This window comes from Emericellopsis atlantica (assembly GCF_019669845.1).
Source record: "Emericellopsis atlantica unplaced genomic scaffold F5Z01scaffold_4, whole genome shotgun sequence".
Lineage (NCBI taxonomy): Eukaryota > Fungi > Ascomycota > Sordariomycetes > Hypocreales > Bionectriaceae > Emericellopsis > Emericellopsis atlantica.
In genome coordinates, this window is record NW_025764706.1 from 777,186 (window position 1) to 792,012 (window position 14,827).

Below are 14,827 nucleotides of genomic sequence, written 5' to 3' on the forward strand. Positions count from 1 at the left end.
CTTCCTCCCGCGAAACCCCAGCTTTCGCTAACAAAATGCTAATTATAGCGCTGATTGAATGATCAGTAACAAAGCGAACATTGAGTATGTATTGTATTTGTTGCATACCCAAAGTATTTGGCGCTTCGAGGGCAAAAGGCATGATCGCTGCCTTGTTGCATCAGACCTGCTCATTACTCATTAGCGTTGCAGTGCTAGCAGCGCGCATACTGATGGAGCCGTCACTTGACCAGGGTCATTAACCAGTGACCACTGACCACACCGCATCGTGCCTCTGCGAGGCTTCACTTGCAAACAAGCTTTGGAGTACCGGGGCATCGAGATTTCCGATGCTTGCGATCGTGCATGATCTTTAATTAGGTAGTACATACGGGTGACCAGTCACAGCCGTTACACGCACAGCATCACAGCTCCTCCCTAAGTAGCAGTTTCTCCAGCACGCCCTGGGCCGTCTTCTTGGTCATCAAATCAATCGCCCGTTGCGAAAGCGTAAAGGAGTCGTAGAACAGATGGTCTGCGGGTTTGTCGCAGCTGGCCTTCTCTCCGTCCTTCGACACACAGGGATTCCAGATATCGAGGAAGCGCGCCGCGTCCTCGGCCGGCACTGAGCCACGGCCGACAGCGTCCGTCGCACCTATCCTGTGCATCTCTTCTTCGGTCATGGCATCGAGGATCCCGCCAGCAATGTCGGCTGAGAAGCCTAGCCGTCGAGGAAAGGGCGCGTAGATTGTGGGGTCATCTCCAGCTTCGTTGAAGTATTCGTTGTCAGCCTGCTTCTCAGGACTCTCCTTCATTGGCGCTGGTTCCAGAGGCCTCGTTCCGACTTGGCTGTCCTCGATGCCCGCTGGCCTCATGCTGCCCTTGCCCATCCACGAGTCCATCTCGCGTCGGATGTTGTCGTTCCATCGCGCAGTCAGCACTGCGCTGTTACGCAGCTGATCTGCTATCGAATGTGGCAGGGACGGCTCCTGGCGGACATTCCAGCCTGGCGTGAGCGAAATGTCAAAGAGCTGCGGGATGATCACCCGGAAGCTCTCGAGCTTGCGCGCGTCCACATTCTCGGCTGCACCCTCGGCAGTAAGCTCGTCGATCTTGGCCTTGGTGGCATTGGTCCAAAAGTCGGAAAAGGCGATCGAGCCTGGCGCGAGCGACTCCTTGAGCAGGACCTCGATTTGATCGAATAGGTGAGCAGTGGAGGCGTCGACAAGACCCTCGCCCGACTCAAGCGGCAGCGCCGCGAAATTCCAGATATCCCAGGTGCCGAACGTGAACACCCACAGCGTCTCCTGCGGTGGCACCGCGGGGGCAGGCAGCGAAAGAAACTGCTTGATTTGATGCTCCAGATCAGGCGTCTGCGCAGGCACGGGATACTGCTCGCTGACGAAGAAAAAGTCGGCGGCCGGGTTCTTCATGATATCCGCGTCCTCGGCTACCTTTTGCAGTGATTGCAGTGCATCGCTATAGAGGCCGTTGGACAGGATGCCTGGCTGGGCGTCGCTTCTGGGAACAAACGACAAGAGGGAGTCACAGCTCAACTCTTTGCAGAGCTTCTCGGGCCAGGTCATTTGTTCAATTTCCGAGCTCCCTGAGCTGCCAACGAGGTCTTGCGTTCCAAAGACGACGAGTCGCAGGTGAGGTCCCTCGGTAGTCTCTGTGGAGGTCCAGCTTAGTACGTTGCGGTATCGGTCTCCGAGTCTTGGTTCCATGAGATGCAGGAGCAGTAGCAAGAACCCAAAGACACCGACGCACTTGAGAAGAAAGCCTACGCCGAGGCGACGAACGCGATGGATGGCGAATAGAGGCAGGGCCTTGAGGCGCTGTGTCCACGATCCTTGGCCATCTTGGTGTGATTGCAATATGCCATCAGGAGACTCGTTGCTTTTGGGGAGAAGACCCTCCATGGTGCTTCAGTGATGTGTCTGACAGTCTTGACGCGCGCAGTTGCAGGTCGATTGGATCTGAAGTCAGACCAGGCGCGCTCATCAATTCGTTGCTGGTAGTAAGGAGTGTGTCGCGTGCCCAATTACCGCTTTCGGCGGGCGGTACCCCTTACGCGCTGAGGGGCCCCTAATGCGCCTCAAGTAAAGACCTGTGCCGGAGATTGTCGCTGCGTTGAAGGAGAGATCGCAGTTGAAGAGCATGTAGGATGATAATAGGAGAAAATTCAGCGACCGTCCGAAACGACAGATTGGTCTTACGCATGCACTCCTGACGTTGGCGGACGAATGAGTTCTCCACGTCAGGAATTCCTAATTAGTAGTAGGCGGACAGTTTGTGCCGACTAGCAAGGCAGCCTTGCAATCATCCGGAAAGGACTGCTCAAAACAGAAAGGGCATTGTTTGTGGCTGTCGCCATTTTCTTTGTATTCTCAGGGCAAAGAATGTAAGGGGTGAGTCGAGACGGAACTACTAATGTACGTCCGTACGCCCGCCTAATCTACAAGGCCACGCGTCCGCGGTTGACGCGAGGCTATGCAAACAAGTACATACGTAGTCGTAATCATCGACAGTTTTACATCATACGTACTTGAGTCCTGCCATGAGGATCTGAAATACATTCAAGGGCCACACGCGGGTCTCACCTATTGTTCTGATGTGAAACCGTCCTGTCGGCCTGTCGCTACGAAGGCTGGATAAACCTTCAGCGGATGCCGGCCATTCGTAGCGCTGCAACATGTACACATCTATCGAAGCCGCACATTGTTGCAGAAATCCAGCGTCTTGGATGGGCAAGTTTGCCAATCTCTAAATGTTGTTTTGCCTTATTGCAGAAACCTTTCTGCAACCAAGTCCATCAACTACAGCGTTCACAAGCAATTTGCACAACTGAGACTAGCATTGCATAATCAATTATTATGCATGCACCAATGATTGGAAGGGAGGGAGCCGCAACTGCCACCAACCAGCCGGAATGAAACGTGATGGAGCCAATCTCCCCGGCCGTACCTGCCTTACCTCACTCACCCTCCCAAGCAGATCCTCGTCGTTGAGTCCGCTCCCTTTTCACATCAAACAACTAGCTCTGCAAGCCGTTTCCTTCGCTGCAGTTGATGATTCGCGCACCATGCACTCTCCTACCTGACGCGTGCCATTGCTCGCGACATCAATTTCACGCGGTAGGCGATTGTAACCTTGACGTCAATCAACCTTGGACGACATCGCGCGCGCCGCCACCACGGTCAGAGATAATGACGGCGGCAAACTCAACATTCGTCTCTGAGAACTTCATCATCCGGCTGAATCGCCCTCAAGGCTGACCAAAAGCATCCACACGTACAGAACCAGGTTCTCTTCGATTCAACAACAAGTCATCAACCCTCACAGCAGCAAGATGCTCTCCCACCTCAAATTCCACCGGTGGGGGTCATCTGCCCCCAGCTCCCCAGTGACCGCTAGCGCCCCGAAAACTCCTGGCGACAACAACCAGCTACAACGGCACGAGTCCCACCAAAGCCAGCATCAACAGCTCGACTCGGCCCAGCTGTCGCCACAGCCTTCCTCGGGAAGTAGCATGGTGCCACCCGTGTCCGCGACGTCTAGCAACCAGAACAATGCCAGCCCAGCCCTGCCACCGACCCTCCCTGAGATAGTCCGCGTAGCTTCACCCGAGCTCGACCCCACCGATCGCAAGCATCACAATGTCGCCGCCAGCGAGGCCACCGGGTCGTCACTCCGCACTGACGGTCAGAAATATTCCTCGCAGCCGCAGCAGAATCAGAATGCCCCAGCGCTTCCGCGCTCGCCTTACGAGGCCAAGATGGACTCAGGGTTCATTGGTGGCGTGGCTTTGCGCAACTACAAGCGCAAGTTGCAAGCCCAGCATAAAGCGGCCAGCAGCCAGCGCGAAACCACCGAGATGCCCCCCGCTTCGAATTTGAACTCGGCCTCGAACTCAAACTCAAACGACAGGAGGCAGGAAACACAGTCGCGACCTTCGCTGCGCCAGCGTCCAGTGCCAGCTCCCATCAACACGAACACAGGGCCGACGAGACCGCCACCACAGGTACTGCACCACCACTCATACGGACCGCACATGCCGTCCTCGTCGTTCACCTTTGTGGCGCCGACAGATGCTGAAAAGCCGACATCGAGCCAAGGTCTTACGGGACGACGCCCTGCGGGCGCGAGAGTGCCGTCAGATCCAGCGCCAACATCGTCGACATCACCCAACATGGCACCACCCGAGCCGCACAAGAGCAGGAAAGGGTTACCGTTTCTCAAGAGCTCCATGTCATCCTTGCTCGCCCGCAGGAAACATGCGCAGCAAGTCGCAGAACAGTTGCCGCGTCCCAGCGAGACAGAGCAGCCAACATACGACCCCCGCATCAGGGGAACCCGTGTACATGACTTCAGTGCTCCCAGAAGGAAAGGCTTTTCTTCGGAAAGCCGTGAGAATCTCCGTCAATCTGGTGACAATGAGAGACCGAGCGTGCCGCCGAAGGATTCGAAAAGCCTTTCACCCGACTCGATGCTGGTTCGCGGATCTTCGGGGGCGTCTGTGGTCGAATCCGTCCAGCGGCAGCCAGAGGAGGATGCGGCGGTGCAAAGGCAACGATCGATCCCGCAACGTCAAGAGTCCTCCTCATCCTCGCGGTACAGCGACAGGACTGAGACCGCGCCCGCACCAACCACCCGGTCCAGGAACATTTCCATATCCTCGGAGATGTCGATGGGGTCCAGACTGTCAGGCATCCCCAAGCACATGAAGAGCACATCCTCGCGATTCAGTTTTGACATGATTGGCGCAGCGAAGCAGGAAAAGTTGCTGGAGGAGCGGCACAGACAAAGGGAGGCAGAGAAGAAGGTCTCGGACAGCGCCATGCCACGAGATTCACGTTTCGACGATTTTGACGATGATTTTGATTACGACGCCATGATGGATGATGATGGACTGGAGGAGAGGATCCCCGGCGTCAACGCAGACTATGACGAGGAAGACAACTTTTACATTGGGGAGGACGACGTGGTGGGTGACGACGAAGACCCCGACAATGACCAGGAGAACTTTGCCGGCTTTTCTTTCCAGCGATCCAACGGCACGTCACCTCTGATACCGTCCCCCGGGAATTCCGGCCTTGTGGGCACGCCGCAGCCCACGGATGAGGCTGGCGACGACCAGTTCCTGTCACCGCCGCGAGCTTCGCCGGCAGGTCTGGGTATCCAAGGCGCTGTCACATCGAACGAGGCGTCGACAAAGGTTGAACCGCAAGAGGACCTATACTACGAGGATGATTTTGCGGAGGATCTTGCACGACCGCCTTCGTGGGAGGGGGCGCCTTTTGATGAGTCCATCTTTGACATCAACGACACCGACAGCTACGGGCGGCCGATCGCTGGCGCTTTTGCACAGGCCAAGTCGGACCGCCAGGCCGCGCTGGACGAGGCTGCCAAAAGAGAGTCGGATATGACGTCGCGGCTCTCTGCGCAGTCCGAGGTCGTCCACCAGTCTACAGCGCACACGTCGGTGAGCCAAGCGCAGCCGTCGTCGGCGAAAATTGATGAATCAGGGGGGAGTGACACGGAGGCAACGCAAACGGCGCACAACACAATGACCCAGGACCAGAACCCAATGGCAGCCTATCAAGCAGCTCTCGCTGCCGCGGCCCATGCGGCGGCTGCCACGGGCAAATTCAAGTGGGAACAGTCGCGATCAGAGAGCCAGGTTCTGGCTCCCAAGGAGAGCGTGGAGGAGGAGGAGGAGGAGGAGGAGCTATGGCAGCTCAGTCATGACGTGGACGACGACAGCTTTGGGTACGAGGACATGGACGACTTTGAGCTCGACGACGGCTTCGTCGCCGAAGCGAACGCAGAGGCGCTTGCCAGTGATTCGGACGGGTGGTACGGGCAGGAGTTTGGATTCTACTCGGCGCCGGTGTCCGGTCGGGACTCGAAGCAAGGGCCCAGTGACAAGGCGGCCTTCATGTACGCCAACGGAGGCTTCTTTGGACCCAAGGACGGCCTCAGCCGGTCCAAAAGCGGCCGGGTGGTGTCGCAGGAGCCGAACCTGACGCCGATCACCGAGCGGTCCGAGTATTCGAACCGCAATTCGGTCATGAGCATGGCAATGCCAGGCTTCGCGCTGGGCACGCCGGTGCAGTCGCCTGGTCTCGCGCAGCTCACCATGATGGCGGATCGCGGCGACGAGATGTCACTGTCGGCGCTCCTGCGGCTGCGCAACAAGGCATGGGGCGGGTCGCAGGCGAGCCTGGCCTCTAGTAGAGAGGGCTCGCCCAGGTCTGAGAGAGGTGACGCGCCCTCGTCGCCATGGACGGCGCAGTGGAACGGGCATCCTCACGCGCACGTACGGAAGGGGTCGCTGATCTCGGGCATGGGTCTCGAGTCGGATGCGAATGCGAATGCAGGCAGCAGCCCGACGGTCACGGCGCCGGCCATGTCGTCGTCGGCGCCTGTTAGTCAGGGGCGCTCTTACACAGCGCATGGGCCGCGGCTCTCCGCATCATCTCAGCCGGAGAATAGACAACATCAGGCACATGCTGGCAAGTCGCCCGATTCGACGGCCACGTCCAGCTGCTACAGTCCGGCGGGTTCGAACGTGAGCCCGAGCCTCAGCCGCCGCTCGGAACCCGGCCACAAGCACGGCAACTCAGCGGACAGTATATCGTACACGCGCGAGGATGACAGCGGAGAAGGCAGATGGGTCGTTGAGAGAAGACGGGTGGACGAGTCGGGACAAGTGGCAACAGCGAGGGAGGTGGTAGAGGGTGGTCGTATATGAATGGATGACTACCACTACACTGGAAGCGACTACCTACTTGGGAGCGTGATAATACATGGGGCCTTGCAAAGCATCATCGACTGCTAAGAATCTTGATTTTGACACGAGTGATGAGCGTCAAGCGCTTCACTCCGGCAACCTCCGGAGGCTCGGGCACGCCATACCATGATAATCAACCACACGATTTGCCCGCGCCGCTCACCGAGGAGCAGAAGCCTGGAGCTCGATCTGTGGATTCGCTCAGGGGTCACTGGCCGGAGGTTCTGCTGCATCTGCACTAGTTGGCTGGCAATTTCAGGGTGCATGTGGCTGAGTGGGCGATCTCTATTAGGCAGACATGACTGGTTTTCCCTAGGTTCCCCGACGATTCCAGGCGATCGAAATTCTCGAACCAAAGGGTTAGTCGCGGGTTAGTGGCGGCTACTCACTAATCACTACAAGCAGTCTAGGCAAGGTCGAAGCTTGATTATGGACGCCATGGCCCATGGCTGCAGTGGGTGTGGGGCGTGATTTGGATCGAGAATTGGAGAAGCGCATGGTCTGTACGGATCCGTACGGATAATTACGTACAGTACAGGACCGCTGCGAGAAGCGAGAAAGAAACATTGCATTCCAGCTGCGCCCGGTGAGGCTGCACCAATACTGTGCATGATGGGCTGCGGCAGTCCTCACCGACCCCACGCCCGGGCAAAGCAGGCTTCATGCTTCAATTGACGATTTGACGGACAATTCATGGCAGCATTGTCGGTTTGGGGGTCTGTCCAAAGGGACCTTGGTCGTCCTTTTAGTCTGTGGGCGTGCGGAGTTCATCCACCACCAGTCTCCTCTCCTCCACAGCGAGTAGGCAAGCCAGCACGGTCAGCACCACCTCTCCATGAGCGATTACCCATCGAGTTAGCCTATCAAGATGCTTGCTTCGCAGCACGAGGGTGCCGTCTTGGGCCTTGGCCGATGGCTCGGCGTCGGCCGTCGCCCAGATCGCCGCCGCCACTGCTCGCCCAACCAGTTGCGGCATGTTGCCTCTACTTGACGAGACGTGAGTCTGCGGTCGCGAGTAGCGATATAAGTACAGAGGCACGCGACACGGGCGCATTGTTGCGTCAACAAAATCTCCGCGGACAGGAACCCCTAACTTATTCGGCACGCCAAACAGCCTCCCAGCCTCCAGGTTCGCGGACGAGGCTGCCCACGTGCCTCGAGGTAACGCGGTACATGTGAGTCCGCGGTATGCGCGACTTATCTCGCGGCAGTCTTTGGGTACCACGGTACATGGCCCTGACGTAGGTGGAAACGGCCCACGAGCCACGACTGGTTGGAGTCCTGGACCCACGGATGGCCAAAGGGCCAAGGCCCAAGGGTGAGAGTCTGTGGAGGATCCTGGATGGATTCATTGACGGAGGTCTGAAGGTGCTTCATTGCGCGCGCGAACCACCACGCCGCGTCGGGCTCTGATAAAACTCCTCAGGTCCCCTGGGTCTCCTTGCGTCTTCTGCCTCGCTTACCTCTCTTTTTTTTTTTACCTCCTCTTCTTCTTCCTTTCGCCAACCCTCTCTTTCTTGCCGTCATCCCTCACCTTGCGCTTACACGCAGCTTCACCTCCACCTGGTACAAGCACGGTGCAACGCTCGACCTCGCCTCTTTCTCTCCTCGACAGCAACGTGATCCTGTGCGAAAGACGACAGTGCCACCCGTGCGAATTGCAAGTGACAAAGAACAAGATGGCCGCCATCTCGCCCCAGCGGTCTCACCTGGACCCGGACAAGGAAGACCAGAAGGTGGGCGCCCGCCGCAGCGACGGGGGTCCCGCCGGCCTGCACAACGATGTGCGCAACGCCGATGGCTCGTCCCTCGTCGGCAGCGACATTCTGGGTCTGGAGGCCCTCGACCCGGCTCTCAACATGAAGATGCATCTGGTGAATGACGTGAGTTGCTTCCTCCGCCTGCTCGCGGCGCAAGGCAGGCAGTCAGGCCCTGTCTCTCGCTCGGGAGCCGCCATTGCGAACGGACACGACGAGTCCCTGTCCCCGTGGATGCCTTGCTTGCGAGTTGTGTGTCCGTGCTGTGCTGTGCGCCCTCATGCTGACATGACTTGTTCTGGTGAATAAAGGCCATTGATGAGATTGGTTGGACCCCGTACCACACCAAACTCTTCTTCCTGAATGGCTTTGGGTAAGAAGAATGATGGACCACTGGGTTCTCTCCCTCCCTCGTCCGCCCCTCGATGCTGATTCGCAACCGGTGCCTAGTTATGCTGTTGACTCGCTGATCCTGCTGTTCCAATCCATCATCGCCGGCCAGGCCTTTCAGGAGTTTGGGCGCAAGGGCTACGTCAACGGCATGACCATTGCCGTGTACGTGGGCATGCTGGCCGGCGCCATCTTCTGGGGCTTCGGTGCCGACATTATCGGCCGCAAGTACGCCTTCAACATCTCCCTCTTCATCTGCTCGACCAGCTGCGTCGTGGCCGGCGCCATGCCCACCTGGGAGTCGCTCGGCGTCTTCATCGCCCTGCTCGGCTTCGGCGGCGGCGGCAACCTCGTCATGGACACGACCGTCTTCCTCGAGTTCCTCCCCGGCAGCAAGCAGTGGCTCCTGACCTTCCTCGCCGCCTGGTGGGGTGTCGGCCAGGCCGTCGCCGGCTTCATCGCCTGGGGCTTCATGGTCCCCCGCAAGTGGAACTGCGACGCCGACGCCGTCACCTGCTCCAAGGACGAGAACTGGGGCTGGCGCTACACCCTCTTCACCGGCGGCGCCCTCGTCTTCCTCCTCTCCCTCCTGCGCATCACCGTCGTCCGCCTGCGCGAGACCCCCAAGTACCTGCTCGGCATGGGCAAGGACGCCGAGGTCGTCGAGACCTTTGAGTACCTGTCGCACAAGTACAACCGCCCCTGCTCCCTGACGCTCGAGAAGCTCGAGGCCTGCGGCACCATCAACAACAGCCACAAGAAGGGGGGCTTCTTTGGCGAGCTCATGGTCCACCTGCGCGGTCTGTTCAGCACCAAGAAGATGGGCATCTCGACCGGCATGATCTGGTTCTCCTGGACGCTGATCGGTCTCGCGTACCCGCTCTTCAACGTCTTCCTGCCGTACGTACACCTGTAGAAGATCGATTCCCCTTTTCCGTCTAACCGTCAGCAGTCAGTACCTCGCCGCGCGCGGCGCCGAGTTCAACCGCACCCCGTTCGAGACGTGGCGCAACTACGCGCTGACCAACGTCAGTGGCATCTTCGGCCCCATGCTCGCCGGCCTGCTGTGCAACATCAAGGTCCTCGGCCGGCGCTACACCATGGTCATCGGCGCGCTCATCACCTGCGCCTTCTTCTTCGGCTACACCGCCGTCCGCAAGGACTACCAGGACGTCCTCTTCACCTGCCTCATCAACTTCTGCCTCAACATCTACTACGGCACCCTCTACGCCTACACGCCCGAGGTCCTGCCCAGCGCCCACCGCGCGACCGGCAACGGCATCTCTGTCGCCTTCAACCGCATCATGGGCATCATCTCGGCCGTCGTGGCCTCCGAGGGCAACACCGCGACGAGCGTGCCCATCTATGTCTGCGCCGCGCTGTTCATCGTCGCGGCCATCACGTCGGCCCTCTTCCCCTTTGAGCCCTACGGCCGCAGGAGCTCGTGAGCGCGGCGCGACGTTGCCATGAGGGCGAGGACGTTGAAGGAGGTCTTGGGGGGAGAGGAGAATAGGAACCTGTGATACCCACGATAGTATTCAATAAAACCCAACGATGGCCTCATGTCTGTGCTCTATGTCCACAGTTAACAGAAACAAACAAAAGGTGGTCTCATGCAAAGCCGATGGGTCACGTGATGACTAACATTGACCAAGTCGCCACTTGACCGTGACAACGTTATCGATTCATCATCGACAAATGCATCGCTTGCCTAACACACCATGTCGCTCACGTACTCGTAGAACCTTTGCCCTTCCAGGAGACTGCTATCGCCATGCCCCCTCGCATCGCTGGCTACCCACGACTATGCAGAGTCTGTCACAAACCCGTCGCTCTTGGACGACGAGCACCACGCTCCGTCGCGTACTCCAGTTCAGCACCTGAGAAGAAAAGCAACCAGTCAGAAAATGAGGGCAATGCGGTCTCCGATGAATCCTCTAGGGCGGCGGCCGGCGCCATGAGCAGACGCCTCCAGGAAGCCACCGAGGAAGCGCTCCTGACGGGTGGTCGAGCCGGTCGACGCGCCGTGGAGGACGCTGGATTCAACGACGAGCTCAAGCAAAAGCTGCTCGACAAGGTGCAAGACGCCAATTTCAGGAACGACTTTGCCAGCGCGTTGGCCCAGGCTGACATGACTCCCGCCGCGGGCGAGGGCACCCGCTCCATCGCCAGCGCCCAGGCGTGGGACGGCAATGAGACCACGCACGACGCCGTGCTGCGCATGCTGAGCGACGCCAAGAAGCCCCTTAAGCCCGGCCTCCGGGCCAAGTTCCAGCCGCCCCCCGTGGACATGCGCATTAGGCGTGAGCCGGTCGTGAGCGCGCCCCAGCGGGTGGCCAACGCGCGCGAGCGAGCCCAGCACTATGCCGGCGCAGCAGCAGCAGCAGCAGCACACAAGGGCGGCAGCGGCGGCGGAAAGGACAAGGGCCTCGACGCTGAGGAGCGTGAGGCGCTGCGGAGTGAGTTTCGCGAGCGGTTCGCCCCCGGTGCCAGGGCCATGCCCAACTCCATCACGGGCCTCGCCGCGCTCGCCAACGAGAGGATCGAGGACGCCATTGCGAGGGGTCAGTTCAAGGACATACCGCGTGGTCGGGGCATTGAGCGAGACGCGAGGGCCGACAACCCGTTCATCGACACGACAGAGTATATCATGAACAAGATGATCCAGCGGCAGGAGATTGTGCCCCCCTGGATCGAGAAGCAACAGGACCTGGTCAAGCAGGCCGACATATTCCGTGCGCGTCTCCGGGTCGAGTGGAAGCGCCACGTTGCGCGGACAATCGCGTCCAAGGGCGGCTCGATGCTGGAGCAGATGAGTAGGGCGGAGCTGTACGCGCGCGCCGAGCAGGTGCACAACCCGAGACTGCGCAGGGTCGACCAGATCGCGGTGGCGGCTAGCTCTACGGATGACCCGGTCATGGTCCAGATGCGGCAGCCAGTCGTTGACGATGCTATTGCTGCTGCTACAGGAGAAACCCCACGACAAATGCAAGACCTCCCCGGCGAGGTCCTCCCGGCCCCCTTTCGGGATCCAGAGTGGGAGAGGGCCGAGGCGGGCTACCTGCAGCTGTCCATCGAGAACCTGAACAAGATGACGCGCGAGTACAACCTCATGGCGCCCGATCTGGCCAAGAAGCCGTATTTCTCCCTGTCGCGCGAGATGGCCTCGCTGTACGCCGATGTGGCCCCCGACGTGGCGCGGGAGATCCAGGAGCGGGCGACGCGGCCCAGGCAGACGGTCAGCGTCTTGGGGGCCGCGGAGAAGAAGGCCAGCAGCTTCCTGGAGCACTTCAAGACGAACGATAGACCGAGGATCCTCGAGTCGCGCGAGAAGGCGTATGGGCTCCGGGAGTGGTGGCGCGACCTCTGGGGCAAGGCTTGAGGGGGGAGGCCTTGTGCAGAATACATATCAGAGGATGTGTTCAAGTACATAAAGATTATTATATTGTAAGCGTGCCGAAGAAGAGTCGCTGCGCTGTAGAGTATCTGGCATTATATACATTATGTTCGTTATATGTGGAGAGTTGATCGTGTCCCATCATCGTCATTCCTGGCAATCACCTCACTACGCATTGGCGTCCGCGGTCGCCGGGGCGCCACGTGCGTCGGTGGCCTTGACCTTTGTGAACTGGTTGATCACATTGTCCTCGACGTGCTCGTGGTAGACGTCGACGCTCGTGGTCGAGAACTTGCGCGCCGAGACACCCTGCTCAAAGAGCACGTCCAGCTCGGCGTAGGTGCGGCCCTTGGGCTCGGGGAGGCGGAAGAAGACGTAGACGATGCAGCAGAAGCAGAGGCCGGCCCAGAAGAAGCCGGCGTAGTTGGACCAGTTCCACTCCTCGGGGTTGAGCATGTACGGCGTCAGGACACCGGTCACAATGGCGATGATGAGGCTAGCGCTCTTGTTAGCAGGTCGGCAGTACACCAGGGCAAGCAAAAAGAACTTACTAGAGATTGCGACCCAGGACGATGGTCTTGATCTGCAGGCGGCGCGACGACAGCTCCGCCACGAGCGAGTACGTGATGGTGCCGACGCTCAGCTGGTAGAACAGCGCCCAGCAGACCATGATGCTACCCGTGGCCAGCGCACCCTGGTCGCGGTGGCTCTCGGGGACGAGGCCCAGGAAGCCGAGGATCAGGAGCATGGCGAACAGCAGGCAGAGACCGTAGAGGAAGAGCGAGCGACGACCGAGCCCGACGGTCATGAGGCCCCAGGCACCGAAGACGCCGACGACGTTGATGGCGTACTGGCCCATGGCGAAGGCGTACGAGTTGCGCTCCGACAGACCGGCCTGCTTGAGGAAGTAGCTCGAGTAGTTGCTAAAGGTGTTGCCCGAGAGGTTCTGCGCGGCCCACACCATGCAGACAATCTCGGTGCGGCGCAGGTCGACGCCCTTGAAGCAGTCGAGGTACGAGGCGCCGGCGGTGATCTTCTCCTCGAGGGCCGTCGTGTGCACCATCATACCAATGGTCTCGTCGGCATCAAAGGTCGGGTGGTTTTTGGAGGTCAGGCGTAAAAGGGCCTTTTTGGCGTCCTCGACACGACCCTTGCGGACGAGCCACCAGGGCGACTCGGGGGCGCAGAAGATGCCAATGGCCAGGGGAAGGGGCCACATCCACTGGAGACCGTAGGGGATGCGGTAGGCCCACTGGTCGGTGCGGTCCAGCATGGAGTAGATGACGCTGCTTCCTGTTAGCTGCTGTGCTCGTCTGCCGTAGTCCAAGAGGGGAGGGTAGATGCTCACCCAACACCGATGAGTTGACCGATACCCCAGCACGCGTTGACGTAGGTCGTCAGGTAGCCGCGCAGGGCGACGGGGCAGATCTCACTGGCGTAGGAGATGGTGATGGTCTGGAAGACGCCCCAGGGGATGCCGCAGAGGACCTCAGCCGCCAGCAGCGTCTCGACATTCTCGGCCATGAAGAAAAGCGTGATGAAGGCCGTCAGCCAGACCAGGGAGCCGATAAGGGTCCATCGGTAGCCGAAGCGCTCTGCGATGAAGCCACAGAAGAACAGGCCAAAGATCTCGCCGCAGTAGGCGCCGTTGCTGAGGCCGGCCTGCCAGCGGGCGGGGATCTCCCAGTTGCCATTGTCAAGCTGCTCACCGTACTTCTTGTTGAAGGTGCCGAAAGCGTCTGGGCGGGAGTGGTTAGTCGGACTGGCCTTGCTTGCTAAGACACGGGGTTGGGTGGGTGTGGCGGCCACCTACAAAAGTTGTTGATGAGGCTGATGTCGTAACCCTCCATGATGATGGTGGAGGAGATGAGGAAGCTGAAGAAGATGGCCTTTGGGTAGAGGCGCATGCCCTCCCAGAGGGTCATGGTCTGCTCCTTTGCAGCGGCGGCGCGGGCGTGGTCGATGACTTGCTGGTGCGCCTTGCTCTCGGCCGGCGCATCCATGTAGTCGGCATCGGGTCCAGGGGCGGGCCTCACGCCGCTGTCGTCGATCTTCTCGGCCATGTTGTGCGAGGCGTGATGGCGAGTGAGTGCGGAAGTGAGCGAGCGAGCTGAGATGAGGGGAGGGAGTGAGGGACTGGACTAAAGGTGAGAGGAGTCGCGTGACAGCCAGACGGGTTTTGAGAATTGGATGGATGGATGGGCGGAAGGCAGGAACGACCGGCAAGCTTGGGATGCTAATCGAGGTGGGCCCCCCACAGCAAATTTGTCTCCGTCCCTGGATCGCGTCGCGCACTCCGACAAGTGCGTGCAGTTCTTTGTTGGTAAAGACGCTACTGTAATTTATTAATGAATACCCCAGAGCCGAGGGCGAGATTCATCAAGGAGAAGATGAGCTGGCGAGCTGCCTGGCGCCCTGGAGAAAATCCCACCCCTGTCTGCCGAGTCGATTGTCCTCATGCTCATTCGCCTGCTAGGCCGACACTTTGACTCTTTGAGCTGCGAGTCC

General features: G+C 59.4%; 5 protein-coding genes across 5 annotated transcripts; 3 read left to right on the plus strand and 2 right to left on the minus strand.

Moving 5' to 3' along the window:
• Positions 1-168: 168 nt before the first annotated feature.
• F5Z01DRAFT_646559 (uncharacterized protein) lies at positions 169-2,398 on the minus strand. The gene has a single exon (XM_046262914.1). The coding sequence runs from the start codon at positions 1,899-1,901 to the stop codon at positions 405-407; it is 1,497 nt and encodes a 498-aa protein (XP_046121556.1). The 5' UTR covers positions 1,902-2,398; the 3' UTR covers positions 169-404.
• A 670-nt stretch (positions 2,399-3,068) lies between these two features.
• Positions 3,069-6,778, plus strand: F5Z01DRAFT_408093 (uncharacterized protein). Its single transcript, XM_046259526.1, has 2 exons — positions 3,069-3,212; positions 3,280-6,778. Exon 2 carries the CDS (start codon positions 3,332-3,334, stop codon positions 6,734-6,736), a length of 3,405 nt encoding a protein of 1,134 aa, XP_046121557.1. The 5' UTR covers positions 3,069-3,212; positions 3,280-3,331; the 3' UTR covers positions 6,737-6,778.
• Positions 6,779-8,204: 1,426 nt separating this feature from the next.
• On the plus strand, positions 8,205-10,505 carry F5Z01DRAFT_405307 (membrane transporter). The gene is made up of 4 exons (XM_046259523.1): positions 8,205-8,658; positions 8,844-8,905; positions 8,983-9,822; positions 9,875-10,505. Exons 1-4 carry the CDS (start codon positions 8,455-8,457, stop codon positions 10,368-10,370), a joined length of 1,602 nt encoding a protein of 533 aa, XP_046121558.1. The 5' UTR covers positions 8,205-8,454; the 3' UTR covers positions 10,371-10,505.
• Positions 10,499-12,360, plus strand: F5Z01DRAFT_646574 (uncharacterized protein). Its single transcript, XM_046262915.1, has one exon. The coding sequence runs from the start codon at positions 10,697-10,699 to the stop codon at positions 12,302-12,304; it is 1,608 nt and encodes a 535-aa protein (XP_046121559.1). The 5' UTR covers positions 10,499-10,696; the 3' UTR covers positions 12,305-12,360.
• A 35-nt stretch (positions 12,361-12,395) lies between these two features.
• F5Z01DRAFT_406447 (general substrate transporter) lies at positions 12,396-14,607 on the minus strand. The gene is made up of 4 exons (XM_046259525.1): positions 14,133-14,607; positions 13,668-14,058; positions 12,871-13,605; positions 12,396-12,815 (listed from the first exon to the last, which is right to left on the minus strand). Exons 1-4 carry the CDS (start codon positions 14,380-14,382, stop codon positions 12,488-12,490), a joined length of 1,704 nt encoding a protein of 567 aa, XP_046121560.1. The 5' UTR covers positions 14,383-14,607; the 3' UTR covers positions 12,396-12,487.
• Positions 14,608-14,827: the final 220 nt, after the last annotated feature.